The sequence below is a fragment of the Mustela nivalis genome, assembly GCF_964662115.1.
Source record: "Mustela nivalis genome assembly, chromosome: 15".
NCBI lineage: Eukaryota > Metazoa > Chordata > Mammalia > Carnivora > Mustelidae > Mustela > Mustela nivalis.
The window spans coordinates 13,830,625-13,847,159 of NC_139034.1; the positions used below are offsets into that span (position 1 = coordinate 13,830,625).

General features: G+C 47.7%; 1 protein-coding gene across 1 annotated transcript in view; it reads right to left on the reverse strand.

The window, feature by feature from the left end:
• Nucleotides 1-16,535, reverse strand: part of FLT1 (fms related receptor tyrosine kinase 1) — a 174,692-nt gene that overhangs the window by 29,468 nt on the left and 128,689 nt on the right. Inside the window, exons 16-17 of the mRNA XM_082700952.1 lie at nt 8,521-8,627; nt 4,020-4,152 (exon numbers count right to left, since the gene is read on the reverse strand). Coding sequence (XP_082557078.1) covers nt 4,020-4,152; nt 8,521-8,627 — 240 coding nt within the window. The remainder of the gene's footprint in view (nt 1-4,019; nt 4,153-8,520; nt 8,628-16,535) is intronic.

Genomic DNA, 16,535 nt, shown 5'->3' on the forward strand with positions numbered 1-16,535 from the left:
CTTGTGAGACGCTCACAGCAAGTCTCATACAGTTATGGGTACCTCGAGGAACCCTTGGGTTGGAGACCATGAAGGTGACGCTCTGTGAAGAGGGCATTCCCCCAACCCGGGAAAACCTCAGGTCCTTTTTGTATCAGGACACGGGTAGCTAAATAGAACCGGAGAAATAATGCACATCAAGCATGATGTGGCAAAAGGGAGAGTGAGCCACAGAAGTCACTCTGGCTGGGTTCTTCTGACGAGAAAATTGGCCAACACAGTGCCTCTGGTCAAAAGTAAATCCTGGTAGTTAAGAGTGTTAATTCCACACGACCCCTCCTCTCTCAGCCTAGTCCTCTTTCTCAGACTGATAAGGGATCTTCAATGAGTTAACCAACCAACCTACCTTCCTTCCTTCTTCCCTTTCTCCCTCCCTTATATTCCTGCCCCTTCCCCGCAAAGACATAGGTTTCTGTTTGTTTTCAAGACTCTTGAAAAGCTGATAATGAAGCTTTCCTGCTTCCTTATCATATTACAACTTTATACTTGTCTGCGCAATGACTCAGTAACAAAGATGATGTCACCCTGGCTCGGTTTAGTATTGTCCCCTCACTACCAACCATCCCAGGCATCCAGTCAGGACACAGAAAAAATTCAATTATTAATGTGATCATGAGAGTCCCTTTGTAGCTGTCTCTTCTTATCTGCTTCCTGGGGACTCCCTCTTCATTAGGAGGGAACACCGGTGACATCACATACTTATTCTCAAAAGGACGGGTATGACTGATAAAGGTCATTCCTCCCAGAGTGGGCACCATGGACAGGGATACGGGCTCTGTTTCCCCCTTCGGATAAAACTGTCCATGAAACAGACCAGCATGGGGACTCCAGGTTTAAATAAAAGTTCCTTGGGCAGACCCAGCAGGTAGTGAGTGTGGAAATCACGTGTGGAAAGAACACAAGCAGACTTGTGAAGATCAGGGCACTTTGGTTGGAGGTTCACCCCCTTGCTTTCTGGGGGCGAAAGAACATTTTCCTTCTGCAGTGCCTGGTAGGGAAAGTGTCCCGAGCCTGACAAATAACCCAGTAATAATCTCGATCTTAGGACACCTCTCCACATACCACCAAGACTCTTGCTTTGTTTGGGGGCAGGCAGTATCCTCTTCCCTCAGCCCCTACACATTCCCTTCTTTGTCAGCACAACACACTTGATTTTAACTAGTGTTTGGGGATTTTGCTTCTGTCAATGAGAATAAGCTTGTTCTCACTTGGCTTCCCTCGACCTTTTCATCTATTCTCTTGGAAGCAGACTGCTGCCTCGTAAAACAGCATGAAGCTATTATGGGCTCTTTAATCATCTGATGCATTGGAATCCTTTGGCAGACCAGACCCACTGTTCCAGTTTCAGGGGAGCCCGGTGACGCTGGGCTTGACCTTGCCTGATCCTTCTTTTCCCTTAAAATCCTCCTTGGTGTTACCTAAATGCCACTGACTGGTTTGTTAAAGTGCTAGGTCATGGCCATACAATGAAAGGCTACTGGAATCTCCTTCAAGAATGTCCTTGACTGGCCAGGGTCCCTGGGACACTCCAGGGACAGTGCCCGGCAGCACTGACATGCAGAGCTGGCCTTCTAAGAGGCAACGCCAGCCCAGCCGCCGTCCACTTGCAAATTCCACATTCCCCATGTTGTTTCCTAGATTAGGTAATTCTGATTTTATTTTGCAATAGAAAGCTGTGTTGTCCGACATTATCCCAGCTTCTGTGATACATTTACAAGAGCTGACATCTCCCATAGGTTTAGTGAGGAAGCACTAACAAAACAGATTCCTTTTCTTCCTGGATTGCAGGAATTTCAATGGGAGCAACACTTTTGACCTGAACTCCTACTGTATCCATCTATCAGGTACTATAAATTCCAACTTCTCTCAACAGGGCTGCTAATAGGAACCAACAGAGTACAAAAAGCTGAAATCGGATGCCACTTGTCTGTGTATTTCCCTACACAGTGTGCTTTTCTGGGTATTTATAGCCCCATTGTAACTCCGCCCATCAAACCAGCTTTTTCTCTCCATCCATCCAGACATAATCTTGGATACTTTCACTTGCCAGACATTATTTCAGATTACTTTCTGTCATTTATTTGGCTCAACCCCTCCCAAATCTTGGGCTCCCATGCTAGTAGGAGTTGCATTCCTCCAGCCCTTGCAGCCGGGCTCTGCCCTGAAAGACAGAGTGAGCTGACTTAACACCCATTTTCTCACCCATCAAAGACACTCACAAGCACATGAGCCAAATCACAACATCTGGCAAGTCCGGGAAGGGAAAGAACCATAAGACCGATCTTCCACAAGGAGAACCTCCTGAAATGGGACTATCTACACCCACGGAGGCCCCACAGGAAATCTGGTGGAAGGATTAGCAGTGTCCCTCAGTGTGATAGGGAGCACAGGGACACTAGGTGAAGGAGTGACGAGATGGGACAAAGAGCTCATATGTCCTATACGGGAAGAGGCATGTTTGATTGTGACTAATAGCGCTGGAAAGCAATGTGGCCTGAGAATGGCTTATGGTTATGGGAAAATTATCCCAGTTCCCTGCCAAGGTCATGGAGGGGCTGGGCTAGCCGCCATCAAATTTAGACTTGCAGAAGGAACTCATCTAGTGTACCACCTGCCCTTAACTACTCTAAATTTAGTTGATTTCCCCCCCCGCCCCCCCCCCCCGTCAGCAGCGATTGCTGGCTTTTGCCTGTCTCTCCAGCTTTTTACTGATTTCCAATTTTCTTCCCCAAGCCAAACAGAACGTACTCTTGGGGCCAAGTATTCTTTCTCGTGTAAGAAGAAACGTAAGCAGAGTCATTTCAAGGCCCAAGAGAACAATAACAAGAACCATTTCTCCCTCATGGTCCCCTCAGACCCCCCACTCCAATAGAGTCTGCCCGTTGGGGGAGGCAAGGCAATGCCGTCGAATTTGGAACGACGGGCTCTTCCTTGACAAGATCCAGGACACTGGATCCATGATCCCTTGTCGGTTCCAACTATTAATGATTCTGGCATACACAGGAGTGAGTAGAAATTTTTCAGAAGCCACAGTCCAAATATTTTGGGCAAGAGTCACCGAGGCTCCTTTTGTTTTGTGCTACCCCAGGCTGGAGATTAATTTGCATCGTGATGTCTGAGCTGGAGGAAAGCATGGCTGCCTGATGTTTACAGGGGAACAACCATCCTTGCTCTTCAGAAATGAAACTTAAATGAACTTTCTTCTCTGTCTGGACGTTTTGAACACCCACAGAAATGAAGTGTATAGAATCTGTGGATTTGTGCTGACAGGTCTATGTGGTCCACAGCTTTGAAGAGGCGCTGACGCTCTGACCACATGTTTGGTTGTGCTGTTTGTTCCTTGCCATCTTGAATTGTGTTCTAGGTCACAAATTTCTACGTCCTCAAAAATGTCCCTGTTTAGGAGTGCCTGTACTTGAAAGCCCCATGGTGAAACTATCTGCGCCCTTCACTTACCTCCTTCTGTGGCAATCTCCTTCACCTTTGGAGGGAAGGCACTCAGACACCTGCGTAGCCTCATGGCTTAGACGGGTGTCTGCTGCTCAGAGAAGGTGCTTAGAAACTGTGGCGAGAATAAGTGAGGGCCCCTGTCTTCCCCCCCTTTATAAAAATAAATTTTGATTTAAAATTAAAATTTTGATTGATTTATAATTTGTCAGAGAGCACAAGCAGGGGGAGTAGGAGAGGGAGAAGCAGGCTTCCTGATGCGGGGCTCAATCCCAGGACCCCAGGACCATGACCTGAGCCCAAGGCAGATGCTTAACCCACTGAGCCACCCTGGCGTTCCCCTCCCTGGTCCCCTGTACTGGCATCCCAGCATACTGTCAGAATTATTTCCCTCTGTGCCCATCTTCCTTGCTAGTCTGTGAGCAGCTGGAGGGGAGAATCTCGAGTCTAGTTGACTTTTGGAGCCCTTGGAGCACAGTGTGTTGTATGCAGTAGGTGCTTGGTGTGGGTTTAGGCATCTGCTGATACGTTACCCAGTTTCAGTCTCTCCCGGGCAAACTCCCATTTGCTGGCATCATAAGGGAGCCGCTCACACTGCTCGTCCAGGGGCACTTCATCTGGGTCCATTATGATCGATAGGTAGTCTGTTTTTATTTCAGAAGAAGACTGGGAAGGAAAGAGATCTCAAAGTCACCAACAAGGAAACAGCTTAAAAAAACCCTTAAAAAACAATATCTGGCAGCATCTGCTGCTATTTCGGCCCATTTGGTCAAAACCATGTGGTGGGTACAGAAAGTACTCCTCTGCATACACGTCAGAAGGGCACACTTCCCATTAAACAGCCCCTCGCTCTTCTCATGCCGCATTTCTGTAGGCTGGTTCGGCCATACTGTCTCCGATAGTATGCACCCAGATTCTCTGGTGACCTTGTTGCTTGTTCTCAGACAATGATCCCATGATACTCCTTCTCCAAAGCGTGCAAAGCATTTTTATAATATCATTCCAAATGACTGACCAAAAATAAGTTTCCATGGCCATTCTTTACAAGCAGGGATACACGTCACAAGCCAGGCCAACAGTGAGAAGCGTCACTATGGCTTTTCCCATTTGCAAGAAAGGTCAGAGGTGGGGAAGTGAGCCCTGGAGCTCAGGATGGCTGAGATGCATATTTCATGTGGAGCATTTAAATATATGCAGAAGGCCTGGCTCCTTGGTTCCTGCAGCTACCTGGAAACACTGTAGGGTCCCTCGGTGAGAACAGAGTAAGATTAACCTTCAATAAGAAATAGATTATTTCAATGCCCCAGGAGTCTATAGGGCGTGGGACTTAAAACACAGCTGTGGGGGCGCCTGGATGGCTGTGTGGGTTGGAGCCTCTGCCTTCAGCTCGGGTCATGGTCCCAGGGTCCTGGGATCGAGCCCCACGTCTGGCTCTCTGCTCAGTGGGGAGCCTGCTTCCCTTCCTATCTCTCTCCGTCTGTCTCTCTGCCTACTTGTGATCTATCAAATAGATAAATAAATGCATCTTTTTAAAAAAAGAAAAGAAAAGAAAAAGAAAACACAGCTGTGTCCTGAGCTCTTTGGCCATTAGGGGGATTGTCAAGTAAGGAAGTCGAGCATCTGCCTTCAGGTGCTTATGTTATCTTGGTAATGGACAACAAGGCCAGATAAGATCTTTTATTTCAGAGCATAGATAACTGGATTTACATTTAGTGTCTTAGATTCATATCAATGGTTGTGTTGCTGGTTAATTTGGATGTAGAAGTGACGTTGACATTTCTATCAGTTCGAGAAAAGAAGGCTGCTTACCCATATAAAGTGGGTTTTGGAAAATCTTGCCTGGAAGTTCTATCAGCTTCATTTCAGTGAAATGAGTTTTGGAAGCCTGCGTTGCCCTTCCCTAGCCAGGACCCGAGTTCAGGAGAGAAGTCACCCTCTCCATACACACCATTTCACGCTTGCCTGCATTCTTCAGCTCTTACTCACCCTGTTCTGGGCTGTCACAGTTCACCTCATCCATCACTTGCAATCGGTCTCCTTCTCCCAGAAATTATCACTGAAATGTGTGACAAATAGCTCGAAGCAGAAAGCTCGGCCTGGCCTCCACGGGAAGTGGAAACCAGAGAAAGACACAGAGCACATTGGTCCAGAGCTACATTTGCCACTGGTGCTAATCTGGGAGGGCCAGCTCATTGGACGCTCGAGGGAGTCTAGAAGACTGGGAAGGAATACAGTCCTCTTCCAGGGTCCTGGGTGTGCACTGAAGGAGACACTGGGGTAGGTTTTATGACTATACTTTTCCAATGTCCATTATAGGCAAGGCCATAAGAAACAACCTCTAATCTTCAAAGTGCACAGGCTAGGGGAAGCCTAGCAAGGAACGTGTCAGTTTCGGGAGCACACGTGGGGAAGCTGGTGGAGGTGTTGAGAGAGACGGGGGAATCAGGCAATGAAAGACAGTCCCCCTATGGAATTTTATGGTTTATCTCAATAAGGCAGATGAGAGGAAACACCAGACAAGCCTCAAGTAAGGGCTTGAGGAGAGTCGGAGAGTAGAATCTTAGTTGACAAATATTTATTCTTCCGATTGACATTAACACTGAGCAGCTACTAGGTGTTTGGCTTGGAAGCTACACAGCGAAGTGCTTCAGGGCACAGGCACAGAGGCTGCTGGCTGCCGGGCTCGGGCTCGAGTCACAGATCAGCTCTGGACCAGCACCCAACCTCGGCAAGTGGCTTAACCTTTCTAAACCTGGTGTCCTTATCTGCGGAATAATGATAATGACAGTGCTTATCTCCTAGGGCTATGGTGAATATTGCATGAAACCATCCATGTCAAGCTGTTAGAACGGGGCCTGGGACACAGGAAGCATCCATCAATGTTAGCTCTCAACCTCACGCTGGCCTGTGCAGTGTGGGGGTAAAAGGATAGCATCCAGTCCCTATCAATGAGGAATTCACTTGCGGTTACAGAAACCACATGGAAATAGTTTTTGAGGACCTGTATCTCTTTGCCTCCCACAATTCATCAAATTATCTAAGGATTCTCTTTTGGAGAGAATAATCGCTTGTTCTCCTCCTTTCTTATTGACATCAAGATTTCAAATTTTTAGAGGTTCTAGGGCCACCTTCAATGTCCCGGGTCACTGTTCCAGCCTTATTTCCGCTCTGCTCCTGGGTGTTCCTTCCCTCCTCTGGGCCATGGGGAGGAGGGTGGGCTGCGTCTTTCGGTTCCTTTCCTTTCTGCCACAGCCTTCAAACTCTTTCTCTCAACTTCATTTTCTCTAATGTTTTTTCTCCCCCTCCCTCTTCTGTAAGCTTTAGGCCTCCCTTCTAGATTTGGCAAGCTTTGCTTGTGTTAGACCTACTTCCCTCCATGCTCTGTCTCCCCTTTTAAAATGCCGGTGGTGTGGCCTCTGTGCCATTCTAGAGCAGTGGCCTTCACTGTCACATCTCTAGACCAGTCGTTCCACACAGCCCATGCCTGATGTTACGTATTTTCACAGAGGATGCCCGCAGAGCCTCGCCTCTCATACCAACCCCATAAAGGACACCTCATTGGTTTGGTTACTAAGCCTAAGGTCACACAACCTGGGTTCAACGCTCCACTCCAACTCTAGCTAGCTTTATGACTTTGGACAGGTTATTTTACCTCTCTGAACCTCTCTTTCTCTTTATAGTAGGAATGCTAACACATCTACTTCCTTGCATTTTTGGAATGATTAATTGACATAGTACATGAAGAGATCATCATAAGACCCGACATGATAATGAGGGCTAAGAAATCTCTAGAAATGGAGGAGGCCTCCTTGACACTTTTCAAGTCCTGTTGATTTTACCTGCTAAATATGTCTTGTTTTAATCACTGAGACTAAGAGCTACCACCATTTCTCACTTGGGCTACTAGAAAGTCTTCTGGTGGGTTCTTCTACCTTACCCTTGCCTCTGATCCATTCTTGCAGAAGCCAAAATTCTCCTTCCAGACCCAGCTCTCTTTCACTGATGATTGCCTCCCTTTGCTTAACAATACTGGTCCCTGCCCCCATACCTCCAGGCTTTCTTTGACTCCCGGAACAGAGACTGAATTTCTTACCTCAGCCTGCCAGGCCCTGTGTGCCCAGCCTCTGCCGCCTCTCCTCTCCCACCTCACCTCCTACCTTGTTCTCTCCACGGCAGTCACACTGGCCTCGGTCAGGCTCTGGTTCCTGAAGTGTCCCTGTCCTGCCCCAGCCTCACCCCGGCTCTCCCTGGGCCTGAAGCACTTTTCCCTCCCTTCTCGCCCGACTGCCCCCTTCCAGGACAACGTTCAGCCAGCTTGCCTCCAGTGGCAGGTTCCTGTTTGTGTGTGTAACTGGTGAAAGCCAGGCTCCTCTCCGACTGTACCCTCTGCATGTCCTCTCCACTGTCGCGTGACCCCCTGACGCTGCGTATGGAACAGGCGCGTACATGTTGGAGGCATGAGTGAATGGATGAGCGCGTGCTGGCTCTCCTCCCTGGAACCGCAGAGAAGCGAGCGGGGGCTGCAGGCCTAATGATGGAAGCTGATGTCTTGTGTTCAGGCTGAACCTTGCAGCAAAGAATGCAGCTGTGTGGTGGGGCTCCGAGGAGGGGTCCGCACGGAACCGCCGGAACCGCCATGCGCTGTCTGCCTTCCCATAATGTTATGAGATGTAAGTCAGAGGTGGGTCTCTATTTTGCTTTTGCTTTTTCATTTCTTGGCAGAGAATAAGAACACTTTGCAGGTCTTAGGCTGACTTTAAAGATTTTATGACCTATGTTTATATCAAAAACATCCCTTCTGTTTCTGGGAAATAGTCCTCTGTTCATTGCTCTAGGTTTTGGTTTGAATACACTCCCTTGATGGTTGAGAGGCATTTTAATGACTCATGTTTGGTGTTCCCCAGACCAGAATCAGAAGCCAGGGAGAAGGGGACTGGAGTCTGACACCGCCTTAGTGCGTGCTCTAGACGTGAGGCTAGCATTTTAGAACATTATGTAAAAAGAAGCCTAGGACTTCATCTGAAATGTTCTTACCCTTTTCAGTTTTCGGATGAAGAGCGTTAACAGGAGCCAGAAGAGGGTTGCAGCCACACAGGTACACGTCAGAGTGATGAGCTCCAGGTTAGATTTGTCTGAGGTCCCTGGAGAGAGAAAACCATCAAGATGACCCTCAAAAGGCATCGTCCAACTTTGAGTCTTTGTGATGCTAGAAAACAGAACTAGTGTCCCTAAACGGTTCGTCATGGTGAACCCAGCCTGCTGGCGTAAGAGTTAGTCTGGGACAGGTCTTCTCTTACCTTCTGAGTCAAGAAGGGTACATGATCTTAGCATCATAAACTCAGGCAGAAATGAAAAGGCTTTCCAGAAATTCTGCGGTTGAGTTTGCAGACTCTATAATCCCAGAAATAGCTAATTAAGAATCAGAGGAGAAATTTTTAAAAAGGAAAAAAATCAAGGCAGGAACAAAAAGCCCATTCAAGGGCTAAATCTGGAATACGTGAAATCTCCCTAGTGGGTTTTAGAGGAAATTCTAAAGAAAAGGGAAAAAATAATAATAAAAATGACATAAAAGCGCTCCTTTGGGACTCCCAAAGTTCTTCTACTTTGATTTTAAAAATAAAAATAAAACTCAAGGACTGTCACAATTGCCTGCTCGCTTCTTTTTGAACAGTCGGGCCAGACTGCCCACCTCCTGCTCCCCACTTCTGGCTCCATTTCTGACCTTCGCAGCGGCAGCTGGCCTGCAGGGGCTGGGATGCCAAGGGGGTCCTTTCCAATCGCCTCATTTCCCAGAGTCCAAAACTGATCAGTTCCTCCATCGCCAAGAAGAAACCACCCAAAGCATTCAGGAGGAAGCCTCCAGAGAGGAAGATCTTTGGGATTTGGGAGAGTATACCCCCAGGGGGGCCAGAACAGTGGTTCCCTCCTTACAGACTCCAGGGGACAATTTGTGGAGAATTCTAAAGTAATGTTTTATCCCTTAACCTCATTATAAGGAGACAGAGCCCTCGTATTAAGCTAGGGAAGAACAAATGGAACTTACTCTCTTTTAGAAATAATGATGTGGGGGCACCTGAGGGGCTTGGTCGGTTAAGCCTCTGCCTTCGGCTCAGGTCATGATCCTGGAGTTCTGGGATTGAGCCCTGTGTTGCGTTCCTTGCTCAGCGGGGAGTCTTGCTTCTCCTTCTCCCTCTGCCTCCCTCTGCTCATGCTCTGTCTCTGTCCCTCTCAAAAATGAAATCTTTTTAAAAAACGGTATGAATGGCATCCTTGCGCCCTCAATATGCGGCCAGCCCTCAGAACCCCCTTACGAAGCAGGTAGCAAGAACATTCCCATCTCCTACACAAAGCGCTACATCTTGTGGGTTCTTTGTTTCAACTCAGCAAGAGTGGCTGAATCCTACTGCAGGTGACTGTCAGTCCGGAGGCCATGGGAAGATGAGCGAGAGAAAGTAGTCACACTCCCGGGACTCGCTCCCAGCCTAACCGAGACATAGGCAAATACAAAGAAAGGAGGGTTGCAGGAACCTAGTGCTTTTTGAAAGAGGCGACCTTTGAAATGGATGGTGGCCTACAGAGATGAGGCAGGGGAGGGCACGGAGGCAGAGGGGACAGCAGGAGTGGGGACCCAGAGCTGGGAAAGGACGGGGTGCCCATGGCAGTCTACGGCCAGGCCGGGACCTGACCACAGAGAGGTCAAGCATCTGTGTGAAGGGTTTAAACCACGAGTTGCATGCTGGCAGCGGGAGCCAGGGAAGTTTCTCTGAAGAGCAGCAAGTGCACAAGCTAGAAAGCGGAGCGGCGGCGTCCTGCCCTCTCACCCACGTGCTTCCTGCGGGCCGCGGTCCCTGCCGCCGTGGGCCTTTTCGTCTAGAGGGGAAAAGCTCATTTTCTCTCCATCCAGTGCAACACAAAGGCCCGCCCCTTCTCCTCCCATGGCCCTGTCCTGCCGGGCTCTCACCGCCTACCTGGAGTCCCCGCCAGCTGTCACCTGGACCACGGCACTACCTTCCTGACCGGCCTTGACTCCCCCCAGGACTCTCCTCCTCGCTGAGCTAGCGTGACCTTGCCTCTGTCTAGATGTCATCCCTCCCCACCTCTGTCCCTGTGGCTGGCAGAAGAAAAATCCAAATCTTTGGTTCCTTTGTGCCCAGCCCTGCCTGTCTCTTCATCTTCCTCTCCTGCCTTCCTCCCTTGGGCTCCAGTCACCTCAAAATCCTTGGAGTTTCTCAGATCGGCCAGCCCTTCTGCATGTCCGCGCTTCGGCCCTTGCTGTTTCTCTACCAGAACGTAGGCTGCCAGGGGCTGCGGCCGCATCCCCCTCATCTTTATATCCCTGCTCCTCGGTCTGGGTGAGCGAGCGGGTAACGTAGGACGGGCTTGGTCACTGGAGAGTCTCATGAAGCTTTTAAAGGGTTCAGGGCCAAATTTCTGTTCATGGGCATTAATCCAATAAACACATGGAACACCACCTGTGTTGCGGGCTCTGTTCTCGATGCTGGCATAGGGTGGCAGATGAAAGGTATGGTCTAGAGTTCACAGGCTGACATTGACCTCTGACCAGGGGAACAGGTTCAAAGTCCCGAGCGGAGCAGCGGACGGCAGGATTGTGGTTCTGTTCACTGCTCTGTCTCTGGTGTTTGGAAGCGTGCCTGACTGACCCTGAGTCGGCATCCTGAGTTTAGTGGGTGACTAAATGGATGAGTTTGGCTTCATTTGCTGCTTTATTAGCTTGTGGGTGTTTCCCTGCCCCTCACGGGACTGAGAACAGCTTTCTTGAAGTTTCGAAGGATGATAAGTTTTTCTCTCAGTATGCCTCCCCTTAATGGGAATAAGGTAAGCTCGAGTTAATAGGAGGTTGGCTTTCCTCTCCCAGGTGAAAGGTCTGAGGCTTCCCTGTTGTATTCACACACACACACACACACACACACACACACACACACACACACACAGAGTCTTCTCTGCTTATGCTGCAAATAAGTTCTGTGGAATCTTATTGTGACCTGCTCAGGCCTTCCTGGCCTTTGGCTGTTGGAGAGGCTGATAGCATCTTGGGACACGATACTGTCTGCATTAAACCTCTGCAGAGGCCTCCTGGCTGGAATGCCCTGGGAGAGGCCCCCTCCCATCGTGGGAATGTTCCCACTGCATTCCACGGGGCAGGAAGTTGACCCCCAAAGTAATTCCACAGCCCTTACTCAGGCAAGATTCCTTTCGGTGGGACCAAATGGGTTTGTGTGCACTTATACATTTAAAGAATCAACTTTAAAAAAAAAAAAAAAAAAGAATCAACTTATGCAAAAACATCTTCAAGACGAACATTTATGACAGGGGAAAGATCTCCTGCGCATTCTATCCCTGCTTACTGAAAACTAGACTAGGAATTTGTCAGGATATCATGCAGTCTCTGTGCTCGCTCGCTCACTCTCTGTCCTGTTTGCTTTGTTTGGAAAGTAACCATTAGGATAGTCTTAAGTTGAGGAGACCGACTCAGGTCAGCAGCATCTCCTGCACAGCTCTTGGACATTTTCTCAGAGGTCAAACCTCCCCACACGGGTCTGACTGGACCCAGCTTCAACTGGCTGGTGACTGCTGACGAGCTCAGTCCGTGAAATGGCCCAGCTGCCCGTGGCAGGGGGAACGGAGGCCAGAGGAAGTGTGGGTGGGGCTTGACACTAACTAGGCGCCAGCGCTGGGGCTCCAGGACATTGCTCTCCTAGGCGGTGTGTGCAAGCCTGCTTCGGGGCACGCGGCAAGGTTATTTTTATATGGGCGAGTGACAAGAAGGTGGCCCCTCTGAAGAGTTAGGGTAACTCTACTTTTTAGTTACTGACTGCTAATCCTGTTGCACAGAGCTTTCCCGGTCAGCTACCCTTTCAGGCTTCAGACCCCGCCTCCTGGGACAGGAAGGCGGATGTCCCCCAGGGGAGGCACTGAGTCCTGAGGGGTGACGTGCCTACTCTAGAGCCCTTGCAACTGCAGGGACCGGCTACCCTGCTCTGAGGTTTTGTGATGGGTCAGTAGGCACCGAGCTGGACTCTGGGTTGCGGCAGCATCCTGCCAACCCTGACACGTGGCACTGTGTGGCCCCGGACTGCCCGAATCAACAAGCAGGAGAGCCAGAAACTCAGCTCTCACAATGGAACTGGGGTTCTTCCCAGGGGTTAGGAACAACCCCCCATGCAAAAGACCAAGGCCTCTGGCTCTGGGACTTGCCTTGACTTGAGATGAGCCCAAGTTTTACCAGGAAAGGGCAGGAAGCAAGCAGCCATGTCTTGGACCAAGGTCCCTGTGCCCCATCTTCCTCCACATGTGGATGTAACAACAGCACCTCAGCTCACAGGAGAAATGTGTGACCCCAGGGGGAGTGATTCTTTTGAAGTTTCCTCCCAACCCTAGCACTCCCTTTCCTTTTTTTTTTTTTTTTTTTTAAATCCTTATTAGTTTTTGGACTTCAAGTACAAGATAATTTGGTTCTCATCCAAACCTACTGCAAATATCACAGTTTGTCTCTTCTTTCTAAAACTATTCAGACTTCGGCCAAGTACCGATTGTTTTCTATAGAACTGCTTTCCCTGAGAAATTTGCCTCATACCTGCCAGGGTGGCTTAGGTGGTGTTCTCTGGTGCGATCATTATTTTAATTTGAGGTAACAGTTTATGTGGGCTACTTGTCCAGTGAATTCTGAAGACATCAGGAGATGGGTGTGTTTCGTGTTCATTTGGCATCTCCAGCATTGGTCCAGTGGAAATCTCAACAAATATTTATATGTAGATGAAAAGCAAATGAGTCAGATACACCTAGACCTCATCTTCCACATGAACCAGTCAATCAGAGCTATCTCCTTTTATCCAAAATCCAATAACCAATAATCCAGCTAACCTTATCACATAGTTTCTCTAAGACTCACAGGAATATTCAAATTACCTCTTCTACTATTTTTGAAGCCTTTTGGGAATCTTTGTATACAGGTTTGGAACCTCTCTTAAGGACAGAGAAATACTGTATTCATTTAAGTTGTAAGTAAGTTTTTAAGAATAATTTTAGGGGAAGATACTTAAAATTGCAATTATGCACCATCAGGTCTAGGACACTTTTTGGTTAAAGCTGGAAAAGCTAAATCCTTTGACCTAGGTCCTTAGGACAAAGAGGAACTTCGTGGTTTGGAACCCCATTTGGGTAACTCCCTGATTAAGTGTAGGAAAACTAAAATACAGAAAGTTTTGTTGAAGTTCATATGGTTTATCATATTAACAAACAAAAATGTTAGCTAATACTTAAAAAGTTTCTATTATAGACCAGATACGATTTTAATGTGTTAATAATCCTTACGACCCCGTAAGGTGGGCATACCATCATTAGTCTATTTGGCAGATAAGCACCAAGAAGGTAAATAATTGGCCCAGGGGCCACAGCTCAGGGGTGGTGATGCACCTGGCTTCAGAGGGGGGTCCTCTGCTCTCTCAGAGCAGAGAGGCAGCAGGGCAGAATGGTTCAACATGGATCCAGTTCTCCACTCTGCCACTCCTAGCTTTGTAACCCTGCACAAAGTCCTAGATCTTTCTGTGCTTTAGATTCTGACTCGCACGTAGGAAAAAAAAAACCCCATTGGGTTGTCACAGAAGTTGAGTAGACTAGTGCATGTTAGTGAGCATAAGCTATTAGAACTGAATTCCATCACCATTTTTTGAATTCTTGATGAAGGCCAGCTTTATGTCATTGTTTAGACTTGAAGTACAAAGGCATGCATATCCCGTTCCCCAGCCCTCTTGCATGAAATTAGTGAGTAACAAGTTCACCTCACTATTGGCAGCGCTGGTCTCTCCTTGGGAACTTTTCTGAGTTGCCAACACCCAGGAGAAGAGTGACATCAGTCACCAACATCTATATGTGAATTAGTTGATCACATCCTTCCCAGTGCCAGGAAAGCCAGGGGAGTGAATTTGGGGCAAAATCGAGGAAGACAGGAGCTAATGTGGAGGGTCCTCTGGGCTTGAAGGAGGATCAGAAAGAAATGAACTCAAAAGCTGGCCTGGCCAAGGGGGGATACAAGGGAGTGGCTGCATACCCAAGACAATTTGGGGCTTTTCCTATTTTTTACGCTCCAAATTGATGAAGGACCACAGTGTAAGCTTCCTGCTCTATGGGTCCTTTCCTGAAATGCATTAATGGCATAATTTTACAAATGTCACGTCTACTACCACTCTAAGCATTTAGGCTATGGGACCCTAAGGCAGTCCTGTGTTTTCTAGGATTCCCATACCCATACCCATCAGTCATCCCCGAAAGAAGGTTTAATGTCATATTTTCTCTTGTGTAATTATAAAGGCTACTGAAATAGTATTTCAATAGCAAGGCCTAAATGTGTTAGAAGAATGTATCTATATGTGATTGTGGTTCTGACTTGCCATCTTAAAGTCCTTGGTCTTTATCTCAAGTCCTTGGTCGAGAATGTGCCAAGCTTTCATGGACACCATTCCATTGAGTCGCAGGGACTATTGAGCACTATGTCAATTTCAGAAATTATTTTGGTTACGAACAGTTTTGTGTTGTTGTTTTTAACGTTAGAGCTTCCCCTTTGAGAGTTCCACGTGTGCTCCTGTGCAGTCCAAACCAAACAAGACCTGTGACTATTTAAAGAAGCCACTCTGACTCCACCGTCCACTCATCCTTTTCAGATACAAAAATAACACATTGTTTTATCTATGAGTATAAGAATCCTTTTTCAAGGGAAATAAAAAGAGCAGACAGTTTCCTTCCTGGCTAATTCACGAACCTCTTTAAATCTGTTAAACATAGCCGCAGACACAGCTCATTTGCTTGGTTTTGTTTCCTAAACTCAACCTGACAAGATAGGTTGGCGTGAAGAGTCTATATGCATATATTGGGAAATCAAGTCAAAAGCTAGGGAATGTTCCATGGCCACCAGAGTGAGAGCCCCCAGAGAGAGCAAGGACCCAGTTTTAGTAATAAGATTACTAGCCACATCCTGCACTGAACACTTTGGAAGAGCATCTAAGGACCCAGTTTTTCTTCCGTGAGCTTCAAATACATCTATTCAAGATAGCGCATCCAACTAATAAGATCCACTTTTAAAATTCTCCTTATCCCACACAAAAATGGAGCTGACACCTGCCTCCTTGAAATGTCACCACCATCTCCCTTCTTGGTTCTGGGTATCTCTTCTGGAGTGTCAGAGAAGGAGTAAAACTTCCCCTCCGTCTGAAACTTCTCAAATATTTGTGGAAAACAATAATATCACTCCTTGGTTTTTAGACTAAACATCCTCATTTCCTTGCACTACTTCATCGTGACCGTATTGGGATACGGCTGCATGGACGTCTGAATGGGTACAGTAGTTCGGGCAGTTTGACGAATGCGGATCAGGGACTCTGTTTTCTCAGCTATCCACAAGTTTGAAGCGGAGAGGTTGGATATAGCTGTTATGGCCAGAGCAAGGGGAGGAGAACTTACAAAAGTGAGCCAAGAAGAAGGCACAAAATCTAGAAAAAGCAGACAGAAGAACTCAAAAAGCATGGCACTTGGGGACAATAATGAGTCGAAAAGAAAGAACCACGTTGCAAGCTATATAGCATTTCTCCAAGTACTATCGGATTCGTGCCACACGAGCGGAAAGAGGTCATAAATCAAAAGTACCAGTTTCTCAGAAGAGCCAGTGGCTAGACAAGAGGAAATATTTAAAATTACCTTGACGTTATTGTTGCCAAGGGAGATATCAACACAGAAGGCGCACAGTTGTCTCATGGTTCACTGCCCCTCTGCCTTGCCAACCCAGCAGCCTGTGAGGCTTCCTTTATACCTCAGCTCACCCCCATGGCCTTTCTCATCTCTCTGAACTCCTTGAGCTCTTGTCAGCAGCACTGTGTAGTCTGCTTGATACAAACTAGTGTTTCTACTTTACCCTTAGGAGGAGCTTAAATTGTGTTTTTGAAGATTTATTGATTTAGTAAAAGGGGGGGGGTGCATGGGAAGGGGCAGAGGGAGAGAATATCCAAGCAGACTCCTGCTGAGCACAGAGCCTGACATGG